The 26,727-nt window shown below is 34.0% G+C and overlaps 1 protein-coding gene, 1 long non-coding RNA gene and 1 pseudogene across 4 annotated transcripts; 2 read left to right on the top strand and 1 right to left on the bottom strand.

The window, feature by feature from the left end:
- Positions 1-3: 3 nt before the first annotated feature.
- LOC141715219 (uncharacterized) lies at positions 4-8,400 on the top strand. Its single transcript, XM_074518695.1, has 11 exons — positions 4-414; positions 990-1,087; positions 1,200-1,292; positions 2,495-2,792; positions 3,376-3,444; positions 3,528-3,647; positions 3,766-5,145; positions 5,280-5,594; positions 5,747-5,819; positions 6,280-8,293; positions 8,356-8,400. The coding sequence occupies exons 3-11, from the start codon at positions 1,269-1,271 to the stop codon at positions 8,398-8,400; spliced, it is 4,338 nt and encodes a 1,445-aa protein (XP_074374796.1). The 5' UTR covers positions 4-414; positions 990-1,087; positions 1,200-1,268.
- A 42-nt stretch (positions 8,401-8,442) lies between these two features.
- Positions 8,443-11,255, top strand: LOC141711155 (uncharacterized). 3 transcript variants are annotated; one of them, XR_012571247.1, is made up of 4 exons: positions 8,443-8,612; positions 8,813-8,853; positions 9,966-10,071; positions 10,387-11,255. It is a non-coding gene; the product is annotated as an uncharacterized LOC141711155 (long non-coding RNA). The 3 variants fall into 3 exon arrangements; XR_012571248.1 differs by lacking the exon at positions 8,813-8,853; XR_012571246.1 differs by lacking the exon at positions 10,387-11,255 and having other exon boundaries at positions 9,966-10,284.
- A 6,064-nt stretch (positions 11,256-17,319) lies between these two features.
- Positions 17,320-24,485, bottom strand: LOC141715218 (uncharacterized; annotated as a pseudogene).
- Positions 24,486-26,727: the final 2,242 nt, after the last annotated feature.

The following is a 26,727-nucleotide window of genomic DNA, read 5'->3' as shown; positions in this document are numbered from 1 at the left end:
GATATAAACTTTCCTTAACATTTATTCAGGTTAGGCTTTCAGAAATCAAATGCATTTAGAACATAATCCTTTATTTAGGGTGTATACCAAGTTCATATCACTTAGGGTGAAATGAATTCTACGAGCCCAAATCAATTCTGGGGGCACCTTGGTAGCCTAGCCGTGTGCCTATTTCTTATTAATGCATAATGCAGTAGCAGATGGTTGCTAATGAAAATAATTATTTTCAGCTGGCTATTTTATTGTTCTACATTCCTATTCTCTCTTATCCGCCGATGCAGTGCTAGGGTGCATCTGCAAGTGTCCGGTTACCATTAACTTGCACTTCAATGGTCTACTTAAATAGTAATCTTCTTATCATATATGCGGGGCTCAAGTTCAAGTCATATGTTTGATAAAAGTCCATAATAAAAGGTAATTTCTTGTGTTTAAGTACGTTACTCTGATTTTACAATTCGTGCAGGCTATGCATTTGTTGTAATGTTTCGCTTAGATATAAAGTTAACTTAATTTAAATAATATCATTTTGGGTTCTTTGAATTACTTGAAGATTTGTGTTGGTTGTGATTATGATTTGTAGTATGAAACTGCGACTGATAATATTAATGAATGTCAGTTAGTGAGCTAGAACTTAATTTGTCATCCCAAGAAAAGTAGGTCGGTGAAGGAGTACGGATATTGGTTATTTACCATATTTAAGTAGGCCGTAATTTGTTTAGCTTTTCTTATATTTAAAATGGACTAAATTGTATCATATTAGGTTCCCATTACAAGTATATGATGATGCCTTTATGTTAAGTAAATATGCTTTTGGAGGATGAATACGGGCTTGTATGATTTGAACTTTAACCCGTGTGATTATTTTTTAGAGGGTTATATATCTTTGCAAATGTTGTGCCTGTTTTCCCACTCAGCTGGAAATGTTCTTATCCTTACCTGAGTTTGTGGAATTATAATATTAGGTTGAGATTTTTCACACCTTTGTACAGATCCAGCATTCTTGTAGCTCAGATGCTCAGGGACACTCGGGAAGTTTCATTAGATAGATATAGACTTGGTGGTTTCAGGAGTTTTTGTGTTGTGAAAGGTGCTTGTGAATTTCTAGACAATTTACCATTTCTTCCTTCTTATTTTTCTAAACCTGCAATTTCTGAAGATGTTTTTTATTGTCAAATTTTGACTCTCCAAACAATTTACAGCCTTCAGTTTGCGGCACAAATCAGAATGAGATTACTAAACTGCTGTTCCTGGAGACTTTACAAATCAGAATGACAGTAATGAATTGCTTCATTGTTAGCCTCATATCATATCTCTCAGTATATAGTTACATTTTTATGCTTCTTGTCTGTTTACTTGGATACCATTAAAGTATGGATTTCTTCTTAAGACACTAAGTTGCTGCATTTCTTTGATAAAAATAGGCATGTACAAAAATACAACTGCAAACTAAAACCCCCCAAATAATGCACCAAAAAAAACATACCATTGGTTATTGGCAATAGACTATTTTAAAAACTAAAATATAAATAAATTTGAATCAAGGCTCATATTGTTAGATTCAGATTATGTACAATAAAATGTAAATTTTAAAGTTGAAAAAAATAAGATATTTGAATGGAGGCTCCCTATATATTAGAATCAAATTATTTAAGATGTTAGTAAACTTCATTATTGGAATCACATTATTTAAAATATTGGTGGATAATAAATCTGTGTTGCCCTCTGTCATAGAGCATCTCCAACCATAAATACAGACATATATTCATATTATATTTATACTTAATATTATATATGTGTTAAATTTTTATTTCATATTTATTAATTTAACTTTATGTAATATTAAGTGCCAACTATGATTTTTTTATTAATCAATTTTATTAATTATTTTAATAAAAATTACATATTTATATAAATACTGAGAAATTTAATTTAATCTAATATAATAAAATGTAATATACTTTAAATATAAAATTTTGTTATACATATAAGTATATGTGTTTTAACAAAATATAAGTGTCTTATTATAATTATATAATTATACATTCGATATTTTTCCATTAAAAAAATATTTTATTTTTACTTGTATATATTTAATATTTTAATTTATTTCCATAGATATAAAATAATTTAAAAATATATATAGCATAATATTTTTGAATATAACTAACTAACAAATTTACTTTAAAAATAAATATTGTTGCCCTTCACCTAGGTCATTTGGTTATATAGTTTTACACCAAGATGCTAAATTAGTTGGGGATGGTATTTTAAACTTAAAAATATGAAGTGCAAAAAATTACATTTACATAGTTTAAGTAACTGTAAGCTGATAGACTCTTCCTCTTCCAAGTTCCAGTGCTCACACATTTGTTGACAAAATATTTTGTGTTCTTAATCCTACATCTTAAGGCGGTAATTGCAATAGGTGGACCTGATGGAGCCTTTCTTCCCGACTAACAATAATTATGGCCCTTTGGGTTCTGTGTACGTGCAGGATACATGTTTCCAGCGCTGGGTATCTTCGCTAGCCCGACATGAAAGAATTCTGAAAATTCGTCATAAACGGCATATGCTAGCTGACCCCCACAATAGGAGCGTTCACACTACTTTGCTGAGAAAAAGAATAGCCAAACAAGCAAGAATAAGAAGAAAGGTTGTTATCCTGAGTAGAAAGCATCAGACTAGCCAAGGACTGCATTACTTAACAGCACTACGTATTATGCAAGTGTGCTCGCAGCTCCTTTCACAAGTAGAGATCTCGCAGCATCGTACTGACCTAGCACCATTGAATGGTATTGTCCTTACTTTAAGCTATATTCATAAACGGGCACACTTCACTGTTCATTATACCCTGGGAAGACTGTTTCCTGACATCACAATTATAATGTCAACATGCTTGTAACATTGACTGGTTATTGGTATAGACCAGTCATTGCGATGCCCATTTGAGGTGCATGTTATCATATCCTCTGCATCGTGCTATTTTAGGTGTTTAAACATAGGGCCACTAGAGATCACCGGCCTGCAAGGTAACTTGGCCTTCTGTTCTTAGAAATGCATATCCAACTAACTTGCATATATCACGCATTTTTGCTGTTGTTAGTGGCTTATATAGCTCAAATAGCTTTGTATAGTGTAAACACAATCAACGACTTATAATCCAGTTATTTGCATCTTGGCACTCAGTACTTTTTACTCACACAATTTTGCAGCTGGCTCATTAGAGAAATACGCGACAATATCTTCACACATAATTCAAAACTAATCAAAATTAGAAAATTGGGCCACTTTAGATGAACTACGTGTAAAATTAACTTGGCCTTCTTTTACATAAAACATGCATATTAATCATTGGTGAACCTGTTTCAAGCGCAGGACCTTCTCTGCCAATGCATCACACACCGGCCAAACGTCCAACACCAGAATCTTCCCAATCTCTATTAGGTATTTTAATGCACGCTTTGAAGCCTAAGGCTCCAGCTATTTATTTTATATTTAAATGATTCTGCTGGTATTTTTACTTCCAGCACAAAGGGCCAAGCAACCAAGGATTCCATGGCTCACATGCTCGGCCAAGTGTGCCCTAAATGGACCACAATCATCCACTGATGCAGGACCGAGCAACACCCCGACAAATTGGGCCGCAGGTACTGGTTAAACCAGGTTTTTTAGTTACATCAGCCTTTCCGCATCAACCATGCACAACAAGCATATCAGCTTCATTTTTTGTTGTTAAAATGTTGTTCACTTCCTGTATGACTATAGTTGAGCGAGCACTCCCGTCATATTTGGGGGCCCCCAAGCACAAGTGCAAACATTGTGGTGCTGCTCTATGGTATGAAGAGAGGATTAAAAGGAGCAGACACACCTCCAACCCACAATTCACCTTTTGTTGTGAAGAAGGCCGCGTGAAACTACCACTCTTGAAAGATCCACCCCCCTTCCTCAAACATCTGCTTAGCCACGATTCTGGGCAACAGGGTAGCAATTTCAGACGGAATATACGGCCTTACAATTCCATGTTTGCAGTCGCATCAATGGGAGTCCAGGTTGATAAATTAATTAACAATTCAAGGGGGCCTTATGTGTTTCGTGCTGGTGGGCAGATTTACCACAACACAAGTTCATTACTCCCACCAACAGGTAAAAAACCCCTGTTTGCCCAACTCTACATATATGACACTGATCATGAGATAAGTAATAGAATTAGCACACTGCGAAGTCCAGAGAAAGGTCCAGCTATTGACGAGAATGTTGTCCGAGGATTAACACAAATGTTAGACGATCATAACCCTTTGGTGAGATCATACAGAAAAGCAAGAGACATGTTCGAAGCACAGCCGGAGACCACTTTTCATTTGCGGCTTCCTGAGGCCCGTACCAGGGATGGCAGACAGTACAACATCCCAACAGAATCTGAGGTGGGAGGCTTGATAGTGGGTGAACTCACAGAGAAGATATTCAAGCGCGACGTAATTGTGCGCCACCGTACTAAAGGGGTTACCCACATTGACGAGTTGCACCCAAGCTATATGTCCATGGTATATCCCCTAATTCACCCTTATGGAGAAGATGGTTACAGACTTGGTATACCCTTAGCAGATCGAAGCTCGCAAGCATCAAAAAGACAAGCACTGTCAATGTGCCAGTATTATTGTTTCAGGCTCCAGCAAAGAGCCCATGAGGGTCATACCTTACTTTTGGCAGGGAGGTTATTACAGCAATATATAGTCGACGCTTACATGGCAGTTGAACAAGAGAGATTTAGGTGGATTCGGACCCATCAAACCGAACTCAGGACAGACTTATACTCAGGCTTGATGGATGCGGTACATCGTGGAGACTCAGATAGCTCAACGGTAGGAAAATCTGTGGTCTTGCCGTCATCACACACTGGAGGTCCGCGCTACAGGGCTCAGAATTACCAAGATGCAATGGCAATTTGTCGATGGGTAGGATATCCAGATTTGTTCATTACATTCACGTGTAATCCAAAATGGCCAGAGATAAATGACATGATAAGCTTGATGGGGCAAAAAGATGACCGTAATAGAGTTGATATTGTTTGCCGGGTGTTTGAAATAAAACTACAACAACTCATACACTACATCAAAAAGGAACAACCGTTTGGAAAAGTAATGGCATGTGAGTATGCTTTATTTATGCATTGCCTCCATTTTAAAACAACCGTATTTTAGTCTCAAATCCGGTTTATTTTTTTATTCTAATAACTTACCCCACCCTCCAAACATTCTTATAGTATCAAAATGTTTATGCAGGTTTATACACCATCGAGTTCCAAAAAAGGGGTCTACCCCATGCACACATTCTACTTTTCTTGCACACATCAATGAAGAATCCTTCACCAGAATATATTGACACCATAATAAGTGCAGAGATACCAGATATCAATATCGACCATGATGGTTATAACGCGGTCAAGAAATCTATGCTACACGGGCCGTGTGGTCAGGCCAATGCATCCTCTCCTTGTATGCAACATGGAAGATGCACCAAATTCTTCCCTAAGAAATTTAATGACATCACCGCAATTGGAGAAGATGGTTTCCCCATTTATAGGCGCAGGAATACTGGTATTTCTGTGGAAAAAAAGGCACCCTCCTGGATAATCGTTATGTTATCCCTTATAACAGAAACTTATTGGTCAAATTTGATGCTCATATTAACATCGAGCTCTGCAACAGTGCAAGATCAATAAAATATTTATTCAAATATATTAACAAAGGACCTGATAGAGCAACTGCAGTGGTTGAGACCACGATCGAAAGGGATGAAATTAAAGCGTACCTTGATTGTAGGTAAGTGTTGTATTTTATACAAAACAGAACATAATTGCCTTTTAAAATTTGCGCTCAGAATATGTGTTCTTTATGATCCAGATGCCATTTCAACTTAAATAATTTTATTCTAGGCTCAATATTAAAGTCTAGGCTTCCCCATCCCTATCTTTATTCTTATTCTAATATTTGTTAAACATGTTTAGGCTTGCATTTTATGCTCTAAGCATGTATTCCGTTGACTTAATTATTAAAAGATTGCACGTTAATAGAGCATGCAATTTAGAGCGTTGCACTTAGAATGTGTACAATGTTCATGTTTTTTTGGTCAGGTTGGGTTTTTAGTAAAAACAATTTTACTGGCTAACCAAAGATATATTTAAGTTTGAGTTATTTGGTCTTTAGAAAATCAACGGTATTATTTCTTTATTAATTAGACATTTTTATATGTTTGCATAACTTTTCTGTCTACCTCTATCAGGTACATATCAGCATGTGAGGCTTGCTGGAGAATTTTCCAATTTAACATCAACTATAGGTACCCATCAGTTGAAAGGCTGCCTTTTCACCTGCCTGATGAGCATACTGTTATATTTGACGAAAATAAATGCATTGAGAATGTGTTGAATATGCCCGGAATAGAGAAAACAAAATTCACCGAGTGGTTAAAAACAAACAAGAGGAATGAGGATGCCCGTGGTCTAACTTATGCAGAATTTCCCCAGCACTGGGTTTGGAATTCCAAGGGAAAATTGTGGACCAGGCGGAAAAAAGGGAAGGCAGTTGGTAGAATCTACTTTGCTCACCCGGCAAGTGGAGAACGCTTCTATATGCGCATGCTCCTTAATTTTGTAAAAGGGAGCACATCATTTGAGTGCATAAGAACAGTAGATGGAGTCACATACCCCACTTTTAAGGCTGCATGTTATGCTTTAGGCTTATTGGATGATGACAAAGAATGGATTGATTGTTTATCTGAAGCTGCTGTTTGGGCAACAGGAAATGAGCTGCGCAATCTATTTGTCACCATACTCGTCTTTTGCCAAGTTTCTAACGTGCCAGAACTTTGGAAAACTCATTCGGAGATACTCTCAGAAGACATGCTACACTTACAACGAAAAAGGTTTCATGCCCCTAACCTGCACCTAACAAAAGAACAAACTGAGTCTTATGCATTAGCTGAAATTGAGAGTCTCATGCAGAAATTAGGCAGGAGCCTACGAGACATAGATGGGATGTCGCAACCCGATACATCACTCACACAGGATCTAGCAAATAGATTGTTAAACGAGGAATTGGATTATGATCGAGCTGCTTTGAAGATCTTACATGAGAAATCACTCAATGCTTTAAATTATTTCCAAAAGAGTGCATATGATGCAATTCTTCACTCTGTTGAGCATGATGAAGGAAAACTCTTCTTCGTCAGTGGTCACGGTGGAACTGGGAAAACATTCTTATGGGATACAATCGCTTCTAAACTAAGATCAGAATCGTTGATAGTCCTTCCTGTTGCAACTTCAGGGTTGGCATCATTGTTATTGCCCAATGGTCGGACAGCACACTCCAGATTTCGTATCCCACTAGACATAACAGCTGAATCTACATGTGAGATTAAACATGGTACACAACTGGCCAAACTTCTCCAAAAAACTTCTCTGATTATCTGCGATGAGGCACCAATGACACACAAATATTGTTTTGAAGCTCTAGACAAGACACTAAGAGATTTGCTAAGCACAAGGTATGCTGATAGTCGGACCAAGCCCTTTGGAGGCCTTACAATCGTTTGTGGAGGCGATTTTCGCCAGATTTTACCCGTTATCCCTCAGGGTGAGCGTGCAGATATTATTGATGCCTCATTGAACTCATCTTATCTTTGGCCTCACTTCAAAATTTTTGAGCTAAAACAAAATATGAGGCTCCACAGGGTAGGAGTTGATGAAATACAGGCCGAGAAAATAACATCATTTGATAGATGGCTATTACAAATAGGAGATGGTTCGCTATACGACAATCCAGCACAGGAGATGATAAAAATTCCCCCAGAATTATGCAGGCCAACAAGCAAAAATTCAATGGAGGCGATTGTTGCGGAGGTCTACCCTTCCCTGTTGGAGAATTATAAAGATCCTGCATACCTAAAGGAGCGTGCTATATTAACCCCAAAAAATGAAACAGTTTATGAACTAAATGACTTCCTGATGAACATGATACCGGGAGAAGGGAGAACATATTTAAGCTCAGATAGTGTGTGCAAAGCTAGCATTAAGGCTGATGATGATTTGTTATACCCAACTGAATTTTTGAATAGTTTAAGATTCAGTGGCGTCCCAAACCATGATATACGCCTTCAAGAAGGAACCCCTGTCATGCTGCTCAGAAACTTAAATCAATCTGGGGGTCTCTGTAATGGCACGCGCTTAATAGTAACACGTTTGGGTAAATGGTCTATTCGAGCAGACATCATTTCTGGGACAAAAATTGGCCAAAATGTTACTATCCCGCGTATCATTATGTCACCAAAAGAGTCGAAATGGCCGTTCAAACTTAATAGGCGGCAACTACCAGTAGCACCATGTTTCGCTATGACAATCAATAAAAGCCAGGGTCAGACTTTAAAATGCGTTGGGTTGTATCTTCCTGGACAGGTATTCACCCATGGACAGGTGTATGTGGCCCTGTCAAGAGTCACCGCAATAGAAGGGCTGGTTATAGTAAATTCTGACAATGAGGTGAAGGACCATTCTCTTATTAAAAACATTGTTTACAAGGAGGTCTTCAACAACGTTCAGCCCACCACACGCGACTAAAGTATAACATCATACCCTTCTACTTCTTTTTTAGATCAAAATATATATAACATCCACACCGAAAATGCACAGATGCATGTATATGTTTGCATATCATAAGTTTGTCACCTTAGTTACTACTTGAATTGTAGTTAAGTTATGCACCTTTTTTCCTACTATATAGCATTCAGATTATTCATAACTCTAATATTGAATAATCAGACCGGCTACTGCTCAGGACTTGCCAGCCCTTGCCAAAACAGGTAGTCGATTATTTAGTGTTGAATCATCTTACCCTGTTCTTATACTCTCCTAAGATATAAATCTTCCACATTCATCATGTTACACGACCCTCTGGAAATTATCATGGTTGTATTTAAATTCAAAATAACAAGATGAAAACAGGCTTACATGTTGCGAACATTCAGCTCTAATATGAACCCTCACCCTTATTCCCAGGTTCCAGGGCGATCTCAAACAATATTAAACTTTAGTCCAGATGTATATTTACTTTCTCACTACAATCAGACACAAACAGTTTATCATTTTAAGCTTAAGTTCTTTCCTATTGTTCCTTGCCGTATTAATGTAGTAACCTTATCATTTTGAATGTTATACAATCTGTATCTATTATTTGTCCATTGTAATCTCTGATCGTCCTGTCATGTTCAATATCCTTTAAGCCACATCTTCACACTTTGTGTAACTAACATCCTTTTGGATCTATTTATGGACTCAGCTTTTATGTTTATATTTAAAGATATATGGTTGGTTACTTGATATGATTTTTCAATTTATTTGCGTCGTTCAACAAAGTAACTATTTTAGCTAATTTCTCAATAGGAACATGTGCATGTATTTATCTGATAATTAAAGTTTTTTAGCATAAACCTCTGTTGTAGTTGTAGTTCTGAACCTTTTGTGTTGTCTTCTGATAATTATCCTGCTGTGTTTTTTTTTGCAAGATGCCAATTGCAAGCCATGAACTTTTCTTTTATCTATATTTGGTAGTTCCAAAGTCTTCACACCATTGTTGTATATCGCTTCTTTGTTTTTCCATTTTCAGGCTCCTTACTGTGTGTTTCAGTTATGTGCTTTTACTATGTAGCTCAACATTTTGTTATTACGTTTCAAAATTGAGCTGTAGCTTATTTAGTTCGATTAATTAGTTGGAGTGTAAATCTGTAGAAGTGGCGTGCCTAATTTGATGATATAATAATTGTTGAAGGAGCTTGCTTTTCAAAACTGGATTATAGTATTGAACATATTTAGATTCGGCGTAGGGTTGTGATGAAGCAAAAATATACTGTTTGATGTGTCTGTTAAAAGTAATATAAAAATGCTGCGTTGTTTAATGAATTTCTTTAATGGTCAGGGCGTAAGACCAATTGCGATGTTGTGTGGTCATGCTGCACCAATAGTCGATCTTGACATATGTTTTCCTGCCACTGTTCCTGGAGAAGAGAAAATAGGAGAATTAAGTAATGTGGCGCTCAACTCTAGCTTGGTTGTTGCCTTCTTTGTAACTTTCTCTGTATGCAAGTACCATTCTTAAAATTTATTTTTCATGTTATCACACTAAAAAATGTGGAGTGATGGTTGGTGTCTCAGAGTTGTGTGTCTAAAACTAACACTCTTGCACTGGTATGTAATTGTCGAATACCGTAATTCTCAAAAGGAAGTAGTACTTCTGTTGTACAATGCTCTTCTGTACCTACATTATATGACTTGATTATGTGATGAATGAAACATTAACACAAACCATCATGACAAACCTTCTTTTACTATGGATGCAGCTCAGGTGCTTCTTCTCCGAACAAAAATAGCTCATTTCATAAGTTAAGTACTTTTACTGAAAATTATTGTTTAGTATGTATCTATGATTAAGTATCTGTTTGTTCATTGCTTAATTTTGTAGATTCATTTATTATTTTTCTTGTCTCCTTTCAAGAAATTAGGCAGCATTGTTAAAATAAATTCATGAAGATTTTAATCCTTATGTGACTGTTCGAAATTGTGGGATGCAGCTGGAAGAAAAGTGTCAAGTCTGTCGTGAATATAGTAACCAACTGACTGATACCTATGCTAAAGGTGTCTCGAATTTGAATAATTCACAAGTTGAGGCAGTGTTGAATGCCCTCTGTAAGGTGAAGTGTGACCATATGCCTTCGGTAGAACTTATCTGGGGTCCCCAGGAACAGGCAAAACAAAAAATGATAAGCTTTATAGGAGAAAGTACATGCCAAGATATGGTTACTCTTACCAACTCTCTTAATTCCTTGGAAAAGTTGTTGTTTCACGACAACATGGTTTCTGATTTATTGGAAAGAGTTTTTCTAGATCAAGAATTGGTCAAATATTCTCCAAAGTCTTGTGTGGATATGTCATTGCTGCGCTGCTTAAGAACCAATGCCCTTTCTGTTGGAAGAAGTCTTTGTCGTTCACTTTTGGGCAATATTGTCTCCCTTAGTTAATATTGAGGAAATGCCAGAACTCTTTGATTTGTCAACTTCTTTAATAGTAGAGAATTATTATATGCCTTCCGTTTATGTACAGTTGTGATTTGATCCGACAATTAGGACACATTATACTTAACTATCTATGTTATGGAGAAACACATCTATTTTGTGATCCCCTCCACACTTACAGTTTTACCTTGGTTATATGCTCACTTTTTCTTTCTTTATTTGTTCTAATTCTAATGAAACTTATGCATTGGGACATCATTAATTTTGTGGTGTAGTCTCTATGCATATTCCTTTGTTCTCTGTATGACAGATATTAAGATGTTGGCAAGCTAGCAATAATTGCTACAAAAACATGAGTTTTGTGTATCTATTTTTTTTGATTAAGATGTTGCCCTCCTTGACTGTGAGTGTTGGAAGATTATGTTTTCCACCAAAGTTGTAATTCATTGTATAATCTAACTTGAACTGATTATGCCATGTTAAAAATGAATTTTTTTTGTGCACCTTGACTTTTTAAATTTGTAGGGTGAAAAAGAATCAGAAAAAAGTTCCACTCTGATTTTAAAGGGGGTGAAAATGTATACATAATAAATTAGTAAATAAACTAAGCTCGAAATATAACCTGCAATTAGCCTTAATATATAATAATAAATTTAAATCGGGGTTAATATTAATTTTTAGTTTCACAAATTAAAGGATGTAGCTCTATGCTAATAATTTTTTAAAAAAAATTGTAAAAAATAGTTTTAAGTTCTTCTCAAGAGATACAAGATCTTTTATTGCTCCATTTTCAAAATACTAGAAGGTAAATATTTATCCTGCATTTTATTGAAAATGATCCTACACTCCAATAAAAATAATAGATACATGACAAAATAAATATATTGTAAATTGATATTAATTTTCTTCGAATTCTAAACATACTCAATACATATTATTTTATATATGCTCTTTAAATTTTTATAAATATATTTTAAGAACCGCGCGAAGCGCGGTATTTTTACCTAGTTATATATAAAAAAAAACAGTTTATTCTATTTCAAAGATACAGTCTATCATCTGAATATACTTTTGTAACATAACGCGAATATTATTATTGAGTGTCAATAATGTACACTATATACACTCTTCAAAATATATTATTAATTAAAAACATTTTTATCAAAACAAATTTAAAAAAAATTATATTAACCTTTGTGATACCCAACTGTGTACCAAACTAGTGAGATGCATATATAATTATCACACGAAATATCTAGTTTATAAAATATATGAAGCATTTTTATACCAGTGGAGTGTACAAACAGCTGATATTGGTCACTATTTTGAGAATGGTTTTGTTAATTTTATTAAAAAAATGTCATTTTTATCATTTTTCGAGAAAATTACTAGACTTTGCATAAATAGATGAGAAAGTACTTTAGTTCAACGAATATCGAAAAAACATACTCATATGTCCCAACTATTTTTTTAAATTTCAAAACTTACCAAAAATAGTCAATGGGTCCCATCACTTTACCACTTTTTCTCCATTTTCACACTATTTTTACTCCACTATCTTTCTTTTATACATTAAAAATCAATGGATCCTATCACTTTACACACTGTTCTTCCTCTTTTTTACTACTTTATACATATTTCTTAACCTCCGTGCTCAAACTAACGTAAAGAAGAATTGACCGGGACGGAGGGAGTATATATCTTCACAAAAAAAGATAAAATTACATGAAATACAAAATTGTTGAAAGTGAGAAATGAAAATAATAGGGGAAAACGGAATCACATGGGTGCATGTGAAGTGGGGGGATGACCCCATGAGAGGGATGGGAAAGGGGAGTTGTAAGTAAATGCACTCCGTTTTTTCCGGACGAGGGTCTTCTTCACCACTGTCGGCTTTGTTTGCCGTTACATTTCTCCTTCTTCTAATTTCTCTATTTTTTATTAGTACTGCACTTCAAATTTTGGGTTCGTTTAATATCTCACAAGTAAGTTCAGCATCTACCTATGGGTTATCGTTGGGGCTGGAAATGAACAGAGCTCTTCGTGAACAAAACTCGAGATCGGCTCGTTTGTTGTGTGAACTTGGCTCGGTTCGTTTTTTTAAATGAACTGGTCATGAACATGAAAATGAGCTCGGATAAATAAATGAGCCGAGTCGAGCCGAACTTTTTGTCTGTTCGGTTCGGACTCGGCTCGTTTAGTTCGGGATCAGTTCGGACTCGGTTCGAACTTAGTAACTCGACTCAACTCGACTCGGATAAAGTTTATATACGTTATAAATAATAAATTATTACTAATCACTTAAATATTTTTACTGGTACATTTTTTCATCGTTTATTAATAATTTAATTATTTTAGAGATTTTGTTTATTTTTCTAAATTTAATACTTAGTTTTTTTGTAAATAATTATCAAATTGTTATCATGATACATTCATCTCCAATTATTAATATTTCATAAACATCATTAGATAACTTGTAATTTACTTAAATTAAAAATTTTATTTTATCGTAGGTAATCCGCAGCCGCTACCCTTCGGGTGCGCACTGGGTAAATCCTACGGGTTCACGTAATAGCCTGCAAACCACGTGAACCAAGGTAAACCGCATTTAAGCGACAGACTCTGTCTCAGGAGGCATAATCATAAATTCTCCTCCTGTGGGATTCGAACATGTGACCAAGAGGATAGTTTTCCTCTCTGAGTCAACCCTTGCGGGCCTTAAATCTAATTTTAGTAAAACAATAAAACATAATAAAATTTGATATCGTCATTTTAAAAAATAATGTACGATTTATAAAGTTACGAATGTCTCAATAATTAAAAATAAAATTGGATATATTTTTAAAAATCGTCTTGAAAAATAAAATGATATCTAGATTAAGAAATAAGTGTAAAGTGTGAGTGTGCATAAATAATTTTAAGGTAAAACTAGTAGTTGATCTCGATATAACTTGTAAAATTATAAATTATACTTTAAGTTTATTCGATTGAAAAATATATTCAAAATATTAGTGGATAAACTCGACTTGGCTCGAGTTCGGCTCAGCTCGGTAGTTCATGAACAAACTCGTGTTCGGCTCGGGCTCGACTCGTGTTCGGCTCGGGCTCGACTCGTTTATAAACGAGTCGAGCTTGAACATCACTTTTCGCTCGGTTATTAAACCCGGCTCGACTCGTTTTAAAAATAAATTAAGCTCAGCTCGACTTCGGACAAAACTCTACTCGACACTTTTCGTTTGCAGTTCTAGTTATCCTCAAGGCATAAGGTATTAAAGTAATATCCTTTTCGAAATCTAATATTATTATTTTAATACCCTTTCTCACTCGAAAATTCATTTACAAGTCGAACACTGAATCACAACCGTCCATCTCGTCCATTTTTTAGACATAGTTTTGTCTTTCATGTCCATAACTGTGAAAATGTGGGTGGTAATACGGAGTTGAACTTGAGTTATTCCGCTACCCTCTGATACTATGTCAAGAAACCGGTCACTCCTCAAAATAATAGAGAAAGACTTTTTTCAATAGTTTATATTATTATTTTAACAGAAATTAAAATGAAAGGTCACAAACAATGTAGAGGTAAACCTAAGGTCAACTTTAGAGATATAACTTTAAAAATATTTGACAATCATAAAATTTTATTATAATTAATTTAAAGTTCATAATATATGTCTCGACTAATAATTTTGTGTTAATGAGTAGTGAGAGTTTGTCGATATCTATAACATCAACAAAATATATTCACTCCGTCTCAAAATACAACTTTCTTTTGATTTTTTACGCGTAATTTAAGGTGTATAAAAGTCATATTTCCGCATACTTTTTTCTAAAATTACTTTTCTTGAATTAAAATTTAATATGTATACTTTTATTCAGAAAAATTATTTTAAAAATTAATTTATGCGACTATCATTTTTATTTTATTTATTTATTTTATCGTAGGATAACCCGCAGACGCTACCCTTCGGGTGCGCACTGGGTAAACCCTACAGGCTCACGCAATAATTTGCAAATCAGGTGAACCAAGGTAAACCGCATTTATGCGACATGTTCTGGTTAAGGAGACATAATCATTAATTCCCCTTAAGTAGGATTTGAACCCTGTAACCAATAGAATAGTTATCCTCTTTTTAAATACACGTAAAAAGTAGGATTTGCACTATCATTTTTATTCACATTAAATACACGTAAAAAGTAAAAAAAAATGTATTTTGAGATGCTTACCATCGTACTTTATTCCATCGTAATTTATTCAGTTAGGTGATAACTAAAACCAAATTCAAATCTCTTGTAAATAATAATAATTTAGTATTTAACAAACATGTATATATTGCCATTATTATAGTATAGTAACTGCTACATGTTACATGTACTTCGGTGCATTCGAATTTAAGTAGATAAAATAATAAATTTAAAGAGAAGACGGAATATGTTCATCGGCACCGTAATGTTGAGAGAATTAGCGTTCCCAGAGGGACACATTAGAGATAATTTTTTGTTCAATCCCCTTGAAAGAATATCAATGTTGGTTTCTCCATGGATATTGTATATTTTGTCATATGTTCATCCTTTATATATAATTAATTTGTTTTTATGTTTAATATAATAAATTATCAAGATTCATGAAATACAACAGTAAAAAAGTAGTTTTTTTTAAATGGATTGGCTTATAGACTTACAAGTGAATATTTGTTTCAATAATAATTCTCGGGTGCTCGAGAGTCAAACCCAAAACCTGGGACAACAAAGAATAAGGCCTCACGACGGCTACCTGTGATATTTGACAAGAGCATCTTTAGAGCACGGAGAAGATGTACAACTTTTGCCATGAACAAACACGTAGATGATGGAAGTTACAAGTATTTTGGAAGAAATGTTACAAGAGGAGCGTTATACGAACATCGAATCACATCACATTTGAGCTTTATCGCATTGGTGTTTATGATGTGTAAAACTCACGCATGAGTGAACTACAATAACTTTTCCTAGGTATGACACCAAACCCTCTAACTTAACTTAGCAGGCCTTTGAGGAAATGTAATAATTTCAGGTTGAGCATTTTTAAGAAGCTCAATGTACTTTCTGGACTCAGAAGAATTGATCAAAAATGAAATGCAAGTGGAGATTGAGTTTACTCCAGAGGCATAAGAAGAAATGTGTTTTCTGGAGTAAACTTTTGGTCAGTAGGGTTTCATTGGTCTAAGATTGATGTTTTGATGTTTGTAGGTTGTTGAAACTTAAGGCTTTGATAGAAAAAAAATATAGCAGATCTTAAAGTTTTTTGTACGATTTTTAAATTGATGAGAGTTTGATGATTGTTTAGGAACAAAGGTTCTGAAGGCAGGCAGAGTGTTTGGTATGGAGGAACTGGTTCTTGATAACGTAGCAATGAACCAGTTCCTCCATACCAAACACTCTGCCTGCCTTCAAAACCTTTGTTTCTAAACAACCATCAAACTCTCGCCGGTTTAAAAAGCCTAAAAGGAACTTTAAGAACAACTTTATTCCTTTCTACCAAAGCCTCAAGTTCCAACAACCTACTAACATCGATCATAGACCAAGAAAACCCTACTGGCCAAAAAATTACTCTAGAAAACACATTTCTTCTTACGTCTCTAGAGTAAACTCAATCTCCACATACACTTCATTTCTAATCAACCCTTTAAGTCGAAGAAGTATCTTGAACTTCTTAAAAATACTCCACCTAAAATCGATACATTTCCTCAAAGGAAGTGGACACTGACAGATAATCTAGGTTTAAGGGTTTGGTGTCACCTTAGTAAAGGTTTTATTGTAGTCCACTCACGGGTGAGTTTTACACAAACATGAGACTAACAAATGGGGTAGATGGTGAGTTACTCTTCACTGCTAGTATTAACAAGAAATCAATCATGATAGATCATAGGACTATAAACAAAGCATTGCATTTTTCTTCCAAACACTGTGATTTACCTTGTCTTGATTTCTTCTCTCAACTTTTGTTTAATCAAGGTGAATTTCTACTCTTCAAGGGTTGGTGCAGTGTTTGAACTCTTGTCCCCCCTTGCGAGAGGTCAAGAATTCGATTACTTGTGGGTACGTGTCGCAAAAAAAAAACTTTCTCCTTCCTATCTACGTTTATTCATTTTTCATTGGTAAAATCACAACAAACATTACATGGTGATTTAATTTAACAATTTGCAATTCACGCGATGATACAACTTGCCTCATGTTTTCAAAATATCATGTCTCATTACTTGGCTTCTTTAATAAACGAAGAAAAATAAACATAAATTCCATAGAGTTGCAAAATTTTTAACAGACAAACAAAATGAGTAAAGTGTATATTTCTTACCTAAAGCTCTACGGCCAGTGATTCTTTGAGAGTGTAGCTTTGAAACCTCGACAATTCCAAGTACCCGGGCCAACAATCCGCAGCAATAAATCTTCACAATAAGATCTAGGTATGTAAAAAATGGATTGTTACAGGTAGAGGAGGAACATCTACAATGACCAGCCACTAATGTGTTCAGAAAAGAGAAAGCAGGCAGCGAGATGTCTAATTAGCAAAGTAAAATGTATGAGTCATTAGATCAAAATCCTTATGTCTGATGCAATGTCAAGTATCTCTTTTTCCCGAACTTTCTTCCACACACCACCCAACAACAAATGACCATGGCCGGCTTCTAATGATTGGCTTTCTTTGTCTTCTGATTCTAAACCTGCACTGCTCACTCTCATTTTTTTGCAACATGAACTGTCAAGATCTACAAGACTCCGATCTGCTTCTCTTTTACCATCACAGGGGTTCAGCTTCGGGAGCTCCTTGATTCCAGATGATGTTTTAACTTCTTCATGATAATTATCACCGTCGAGAACAGGAAGATGAACCGAAAAACCTGGAGCAGGAGGAAGCATACCAATGGAACATGAGTTCCAAAATTTTGTTACCACCCATACACTCCTACTACCAACCTGTCCATATGTTGCATTTTCATCAAGGTCCTTCACATGCTGCTTCTCAAAACCCTTTAGCTTATCAGCCGCGTTACGAAGATCATCCTCCTGCTGGGTGAGGTAGGTTCCAGAACTAACGGAGGGCAAATTTTCATCTTCATCATGTAGAGTCAAATTATTTATTAAAGCTAATTTTTTAAGTTTACAGGTAAGATTGCTATTTCCTGTCATGTGTGCAATAACCAAGGCTGACTTCATTAGTTGATTGTTTCCAGAAGATAACTTTAAACATCTACGTAGATATTCCAGTAATGTTGTATTTGGAAGAACCGGTTCTGTAGATGAACTAGTTTTAACTGCAGACTCTTTGTCCACTACAAGCTTTAATCCCTTACAACTGAAGACCAGCCACTCGAACAGTTGAGACAGCTGTTCAATTTGAGAGACCACTTCAACTGACTTCAAATGTTCTGCTCTTGACAACAACCCTGATAATGTTATATCAAGGCTGAAATGATTATAAGTGAATACACCCTAAAAATGACAATCAACTAAGGAAGAAAATGCAGGAGAGAAGAAACTTGATGAGGGAAAAGCCAAAAAAACGATTGTTTTTCCTTTGAAGCAGGTATATACTGATATGCAGATCACCTTCTACTAAACAAGGCTTGTAAAAGACAATAAAATCAACATAGCAGACCAAAATGAGTACGCAGAGTTGACAAATAAGAAATCAACACAAAAAGGGAAACTAAGAATTCTCATGCTTATAATTCATCGAACATTGGGGGAAACTAAGAACTCTCAAGCTTATAATTATCGAACATTGAAGCAAGGCAAACTCCTATTAGATTACTAATTAATTCGGGGGACACGTGCCCTGCTGTTTCTTTTAATTGGTAAAGGAAACTTCCAACTTCTTCAGAAGTTCTAACAAGTGCATTTCACTATCAGAACAAATAAAGCAATGAATCCTGCAATGAGACAAGCACCTTCCAGTCTCTAGATTACATTTTATAAGTTTGTCTCACAATCAAATACAACCGATGATATTATATTGTAAATATAGAAACCATAAGGAAGCCACACAAAAACATGTTAAAATATCATAGTGTTGAACACTTAGTTTGAATGCCACAAAACTTACCAATATTATAATTCCCCGACTCTTGAGTCTCAATCATATCAAGAATTTCCTTTGAAAAGGTTCACAAGCAACTCTGGTTCTCTTTCTAATAACTTAACAATGACAGGCTTCCAATCATCCAACCCAGTCTGCAAACTGCTAGCAGAGTGGCCAATAGAATTTTTTACCACATTTACCAAAACTGCAGAATCTGATGCCTTCAGCAGCAACCTCAACAGCACAGACACTACTTCTGGGGAGAAAGAAGAGTGCAACCGTGAAAAACTCTTCAACATTCTACTGATATGCTTCTTAGGACCTGAAATAAATTTCGTGACAAATGTCAAGTGACCAGCTTAGGCAGTCTACTACTAATTTAAGCACCAGTATTCTACAAAGTTGCAAGCTAGCAATTCCACTAGTAAACTTTGCATATTTATGCTTCATGAATCCAAGTAGGATGTAAAAGCAACCTCACATGATTTCAACTTATAAGAAACTCAACTTCTAAAAACTCAACATATGTAGCGAATAAATGGTTAATAGAAAAACTATAATTACCACATAATTAAATTGTTATTTTAGATTATATTGCTATACAAGGGTTTAATACTTGACGAATATCAACATATTTGTACACATTAGTTATTTGATAAAATCTGTGCATTAAAACAGGTTATAAACCTGTTCAGATAATGTTATTGATACTACATAAATTTATTTCAATGTTAGTTAAATGTATTATGTTGGTACTTCGCAATTTTTTTTTCTCTGTTTAAATCTATGACACTAGTAAGTTTGTACGAAACTATTACTTGGTATGTTGTAAGTTTGTTAATTATTTCTACATTTCATAATCAATCCAAGAAAATTTACTTAAAATTCCCTAACCTTGACACTACAATAGCTTCATTAGGTCTATTTTGGTAGACACGTTGTTCAGGATATCACATCTTCGAACTGGCCAAAGTGTGTCTGGAGATTAGCTAAAAATTAGTATTATCAAACATGCCGAACTCATTCTAAACATGTATTACATAGACTCCTAGGTTCATGGTAACCCCATGTCGACAATAGTGTACCTTGTGGGCCTAGGAAGACAATCAAGCCCAACAACTGCTACTCATTAAGTTATTACATTTCAAAGAACATTTAGAAAATGAATACAAAGTACAATTACTTTCTTACAATATTTGTCAATGTTGTATATTTAACTGAACAACTGGTAGTGATAAATCTTCTATATATATATTGAAGCCTATAACATTATCACCAACTCTCAAAACACTTGTTTAATTATGCATCATCTCCGTGTCCTACTTAGAAATAGACAAGTTCAAAATGAAGACACTCATCACAAAGTAAATCACCAGATACCCGCAATCAAACAGTGAGATAAAGTTTAAACCTGAGCTGATGGAGAACAAATATTAGGTAAATCATGTATCTAGCTTTTCTTAAATTCTTTTTGGGGTAAAAGGTTGATAGAGGCGCAATATGATAAAGGTTATTTTGCTAAAATTAGATCTATAGAAATATTAGGACTGAAATGAAAAAAACCATAGCTTTATAGCAGAAGTCGACTAGAAGTGTCCAAAATGGATAGGGGTGCAAGTTCCGGCCTCGATTTTGTTTTTAAAAAGATAAAGATGTAATTCTCCTTAATAAGTATCCAAGTATCGTTATCCATGTCCGAGTCAAGGGTTAAAAAGGCAAAATAAATCCAAGGATAATAAAGGCAAAATAAATCCAAGGATAATAAAGGCAAAATGAAAAGTGAGGGCAACATAGTGATGGCTTTTAGACAAAAGTCAAAACCGAAGAGTCAGCACAAAAACAAAGAGTAAAGAAAAACCGAAAATGTAAAAAATACAGGGAATCAAATATATAATCTTGCCTGCAGCCTTAAAAGAAATCTTGCAAGCCTTGAGTGAGAGAATCTTGTTACGTCCAAAAAGGTTTTTAGAATATTTAACACCTACAAGAAAATAAATAATGTAAAAGTAAAACAAAGCTGACAGATCAAATGGTCCAAAGAGTCGATCAAGATACATAAGCAAAACTTACATACACACGAGAACACTGCATTATAATGCTCATGTATTTAATGTTGATATTGAAGAATTCAACCAGGTAATTACAAGTCCATCTTTAAATCTTCTTATCTTTATAAAGCTTTTTCTTCAAAAATTATTATTTTTACCAGACTACATAATTTTATAGAAGTAGAATGTAGCAATTTAAAAAAAGTTCTTTACTTCTCTCTCCCATTATACTTCATCCTTAATTTTAGATCTTTAACATCCTCATCCTCTTTCATAAATTCAATATTTTCTATATTTTTCAACTAGATGTAATTTTTACTCGTCACGATATATTCCTTCCAATCTTTGAGCAACCTAAAAAATTCAAAATAATATTTCTTCTGGATCAAAGAAACCATTAGATTTAAACTATTATGTGCCTTACTACTAAATAAGCTACTAACTAAAGTCACATGTATCATGTATATGTGTGTGATGAGGCTCCACCCACGGTCATTCCTAGTACAGCCCTCACCAATGATTTGAGCAATATATGCAAAAGTAAATTTAACTCTGCCATTTAAACAAGTGCAATAAACAACTAGAAGCTATAGCAATTCCTGATGTAAAATCACAACTAAATTTTTTTACAAACTAATGTAACAACTTGATAGCAAATCAGACTATAGTCTTCTAATTAAACTTAACAAAGCTACTTCTTTTTGGGTATATTTGGTCTGATGTGATGTAATAAACAAGGCTAAAAAGATTGTAGTAACTGATTCATACTAAAAAAAAAGAAATTACATAATGCATGCTGAAAAATGAGCATGCTTCGCTAAAGAGGAAGTATAACAAATGAATGATTAAGGGATTATACATACGTCTTTCCTTGTCCACAGAAGAATTTGGCTGATGAGTTTGCTTCACATCAAATGAGAGAAACAATTCACGCAACACAAACTTAATCTCTTTCCTGATATTATTGCTTGGATCACTTGGAATAGCCATTGTCTGAGGCTCCCAGTAATAAGACTTCAACCACTCAAGTGCCTGAATACCACATGAGCAATTAACATATAATATGTGATGGACTGAATATCTGAATATTTGAATATTTGCAGTTATTTCTGATAAGGGAATGAATCTTATTTTCACACATATATATATGTGTGTGTGTGTGTATATCAGTTCCATTTCCCATCACTCGTAAGTAAATGCATCATTAAAAAAATATTTTTACTAAAAAATATTTAAAATAGTGGAAGAGTTGGACGCCCAACAAAAAAACGCTTAGAAGCCTTATTAGTTATTCCTCTTTTGATGCAAGACAAATGAGTCACGGTGCAAGGAGTGGTTTGTAAAAATAGCATAAGACAATAAACAATATTTAGCAAAGACACAAATAATATTCACTTGATCAAATAAGATGATTTAGTCCATCAAACTATACACTAATTTACCTTAAAAGAAGCAAGACGGACCAGCCGCAAAGATGGCAGATCACGATGTGAACACTCTACAATACAAAGAACCAATTGAAGTTATTATACACCAGAAAAATCAATGTCAATAAACACAACCATCTTCAATGGTGTCGAGAAAAACATAGCTTTTTATTACCGATACCATTAAAGCATAAGACTAAGAGGAACAAACAAAAAAGAGATAGGAGATACTTCTGTTAAAGTAGAAGGTCTAGATTGTAGCAATATTGAATATAAAAAGGATTCCTCACCATGACGGACATCTATTAGCATACGTGGAATGCCAAGTTCATCGGCCGCTTCCCCAATTGAAACCTCAGTCTTCTTACGTGTCTTTTCCACAACACCATTCACAAGTCTTCACAATTGAAATGCCAATGTAAAGATAAATATTTTGAAGCTCAACAATCAACATATAGGAACATTAAAAAAATGCAACTTCAATAATGTGTCAAAGCTATTGAAAACAGAATTGAAGCAAAAAATACCATTTGTTAATCATGCCAGGTTCATCAATAATTTAGGACGTCATTTAAGCTTCCAACAATAACAAGTACTCAAAATTCATGCCTTCAAATAATTTAAAAACATTATATGAATTTTTACAAGGCAATACATACCTCTAGATATATTCATACTATCATTATTTTATAATTACATCATGTAGTTTATAAACCTTAAGACACTGGATAACAAACTAAAAAGTCTCAAAAATTCCCCCGAAAAATGCTACTACATATCTTTAAGCGGTATACTCCGTTAGCTACGCAAGCAGACTATAAAGTATCCCACTTTACAACAAAAGCAGAGAACAACAAAAGCAGAGAATCATAAACAGCAAATACATTTATTTATCGAAAACAATACTTTCAACAGCTCGTACCTCATAATTGCCATACTATATAACATAGCCAACATCTCCTCCGAATGCAACAAGTTCTCGGAAGCATCATCCCTATGTAAGCCACAAACATAATCAATCATTCAATCATGCATATAAACATACATCTTAATTTTCTTATATTACCTTATCAAGGTTTAAAAATTCACTGTCTCTATTTAACAAGCTTATACTTAATCCGTAAATCAGTGATAAATTAATAGGTTCAATTATATTAACTTTTTTATCAGCATAAGCAAAAGAAAAATTGAAATGTACCTAAAGAAAGGATCCTTCTGTTGAATCTCGATAATCGAAGCCGTAACTTCAACCACAACCGGAATACACCCCCTACTTCGCCACGCACAAACCTACACAATTAATTTTCACACGATTAAAGAAATTAAAACAGCAACGAGCTTCGAGATTATAAAGGTGAAGCAATTGAGTATTATTACTCTGCGGAGAGATGAAGCGACTGAAGTGGGAGAAGAAGAGAAAAGGCCGTCTCTGACGAAGCGCCAATCGTCCCAGCTAATCCACGGCACTAGCTTGTGACCGGAAAATGAATCGTCGCCGGCGATTGAAACGGTGTCGTTTTTGAACCCTAAGATTGGCTCCATTTATAAAATTGATTAGTGACTATAGGGTTTAGGGTTTTAGCCACTCTCCTAACTAATTTTTTATTTTTATTTTTACTTTTAAAGATATAATATATTTAGCAGAAAAAGCTAAGCGATTGATGACACAAACAAATGTACATGATATTTTAATCTAGAAATGTACCTGCTGAGGACAAAAGTTCGGTTTCTAGGGTTCCAGCGTTCGCCATTTTTGGGCTTAAGAAGCCTACACTAATTTATGGAAGTGAAAGAGAATTCACGAGAGAGAGAGAGAGAGAGAGAGAGAGAGAGAGGGGGGGAGAGAGAGAGAGGGAGAGAGAGATGGTATAGTTTTGGGGAGAGGTTTGGGCGTAGAATGGGTTTCAAGATATCCGATTCATATATTTTATTATTTAAATTAAATATTTGTGATTTTATTATTTTTATTTTAGATAATTTAAATATTAATCAAATCAAAGTAATTATATTTTGTTTATTTTTTTAGTCACGGTTAAATATTATTTTATTTTAACCTGAATGAGTATTATACATTACTAACTTAAATCCCGTGCGATGCACGGGTTCTTGTTAATATTTAAAAAAATTATTTTACCCGTCATATTCTAATTTTAAAAATATTTTTATAAATATATGATAATTATAAGATAATAATAATAATAATAATAATAATAATAATAGTATAACTTTAGTAAAATGAGTAGACTTTGTCTAGTGATTTAACAATTTAGCAGTTTAGCGGATATATAATATTATTTATTTATTTATTAATAATAGGATACGTTGTGGTCGTAGTTTAGTACGATAAGTAGATTAATATCTAGTAGTTTAACAATTTAGTAATTTAGCGTATATATAACACTATTTATTTATTTTCTTTAATAAATAAAAATAGGGGATAATCGTTGAACCAAATTATATACCATCAATTTAGTAATTTAGCGGTTTATTTATTTTCTTTAATAAATAAAAATAGGGAATACCTTTGAACCAAATTATACCCCATTCCAGTTATTATAGTATAGTATAGATTTTGATTCCGTTTGATGTCATTATATCGACCAAATAATAATCTTTCAATTCCAATTTTATTTTAACACGGTTCAATAGTATAATTTTTTTAACCGCGCCAATAATATTTATTACTTTATTTTAGTGAGATGCAACAAATCCAACTAACTATATTTAGTTTTTTTTATCCCGTACGAGTAGTATAATTTTGTTTATTATAATTATCTCTTCATTTTAATTTTATTTTAGACTGGTTCAATAGTTTAATGTTTTTTTACCGGGTGAATGGTATGTATTATTTTATTTTGGACCGAGATCATTATATAGATATAATTATATTCATATTTATATAATTATATTATGAAGATTAATCTATTAATGAGACTGTTTTGTGTTAAATTTATATTTATGAATTTAGAGTACGACCACAAAATCAATGACCGTATTTTAAATTGTATATATGCTATGGACATAGAGGAAAGCCATTAATTATATAAATCCGGTATATGAACCAATTTCAAGTAATTATATTTTGTTTGAATTTAATTTTATTTTAGTCTGGGTTGAATATTATTTTGTTTTAGTCTGAATGAGTAGTATATATTATTTTATTTTTTACTGGTGTCATTATATCGACTAACAAGTTATCTTTCAATTTTAATTTTCTTTAAGTCCAATTCAATAGTTTAATTTTTTTAACCGTGAAATAGAATATATTATTTTATTTTAGCTACATGCACCAAATCCAACTAAGTATAGTTTTCTTTGGCCCATACAAATAATATAATTTTGTTTAAACGCAAATGGATATTGTATATTAGTTTGAACATTTTTTTCTCGGTCTCATTATAACTATCAACGAAATATCTTTTGATTTTAATTTTATTTTAGACCGGTTCAATATTATAATATTTTGTGTCCAGATGAATAGTATATAAGTTATTTTGTTTTGGACTTAGGCCCATTATACATATTTAATTTTATTTGTATTTATATGATGATATTGTGGATATTAATCTATTAATCAGAGTATTTTATGTTAATAATGTAAATTTAATTATATTTTTACGATTTTATACGTAAAATTATCATGCAGGCTGATAGCGTGTTTATATTTTCAGGGTGTGGTCCATGGGGAGTCTGTGTGAATTTTCTTTTTAGTTGTCTTGTTGTCTTCTTTTTCTTTAGTTTTCCTTTTATCCTCTACGACTAGCCAGCTGTCCTCTAGTCTAGTAGGGGAGTGACTGTTATAGGCTATTTCGACACGTGGAAGGTAGGGAGAAGGAAAGGATATGACATGATACTTTGGTGAGTGACACATATAAAGTTCAGAGGATAAGGTTGAGTTGTGGGGTCAACAGCCTACGAATATTGAGCTTTCGGTAATAACTTTTATCATTTGGGGTTTGCAGATATTTTAACTTACGGATTTCGAAGGTGCATTATGCCTACGAGGGGCGTAGGCCCTTCGTCGTGTAATAGGTTTCCTGGAACCATGGCGATGTGGAGCGGGGGAGGCCATGTTTCTATTTAAGATTCTTATGGCTAAGGTCGTAGGGAGACTATAAATCTCATGTCATCA

This window comes from Apium graveolens, chromosome 3 (genome assembly GCF_009905375.1).
Source record: "Apium graveolens cultivar Ventura chromosome 3, ASM990537v1, whole genome shotgun sequence".
Classification (NCBI taxonomy): domain Eukaryota; kingdom Viridiplantae; phylum Streptophyta; class Magnoliopsida; order Apiales; family Apiaceae; genus Apium; species Apium graveolens.
This window is presented reverse-complemented; position numbering and strand designations above follow the sequence as displayed.

Bases quoted from the DNA above. Each gene is read 5' to 3' on its own strand.
- LOC141715219 (XM_074518695.1), top strand. From the start codon at position 1,269: ATGACAGTAATGAATTGCTTCATT. The intron at 3,445-3,527 runs GTATTTTAATGC...TTTTACTTCCAG, and splicing joins ATCTTCCCAATCTCTATTAG to CACAAAGGGCCAAGCAACCA. The intron at 3,648-3,765 runs GTACTGGTTAAA...GTATGACTATAG, and splicing joins CCCGACAAATTGGGCCGCAG to TTGAGCGAGCACTCCCGTCA.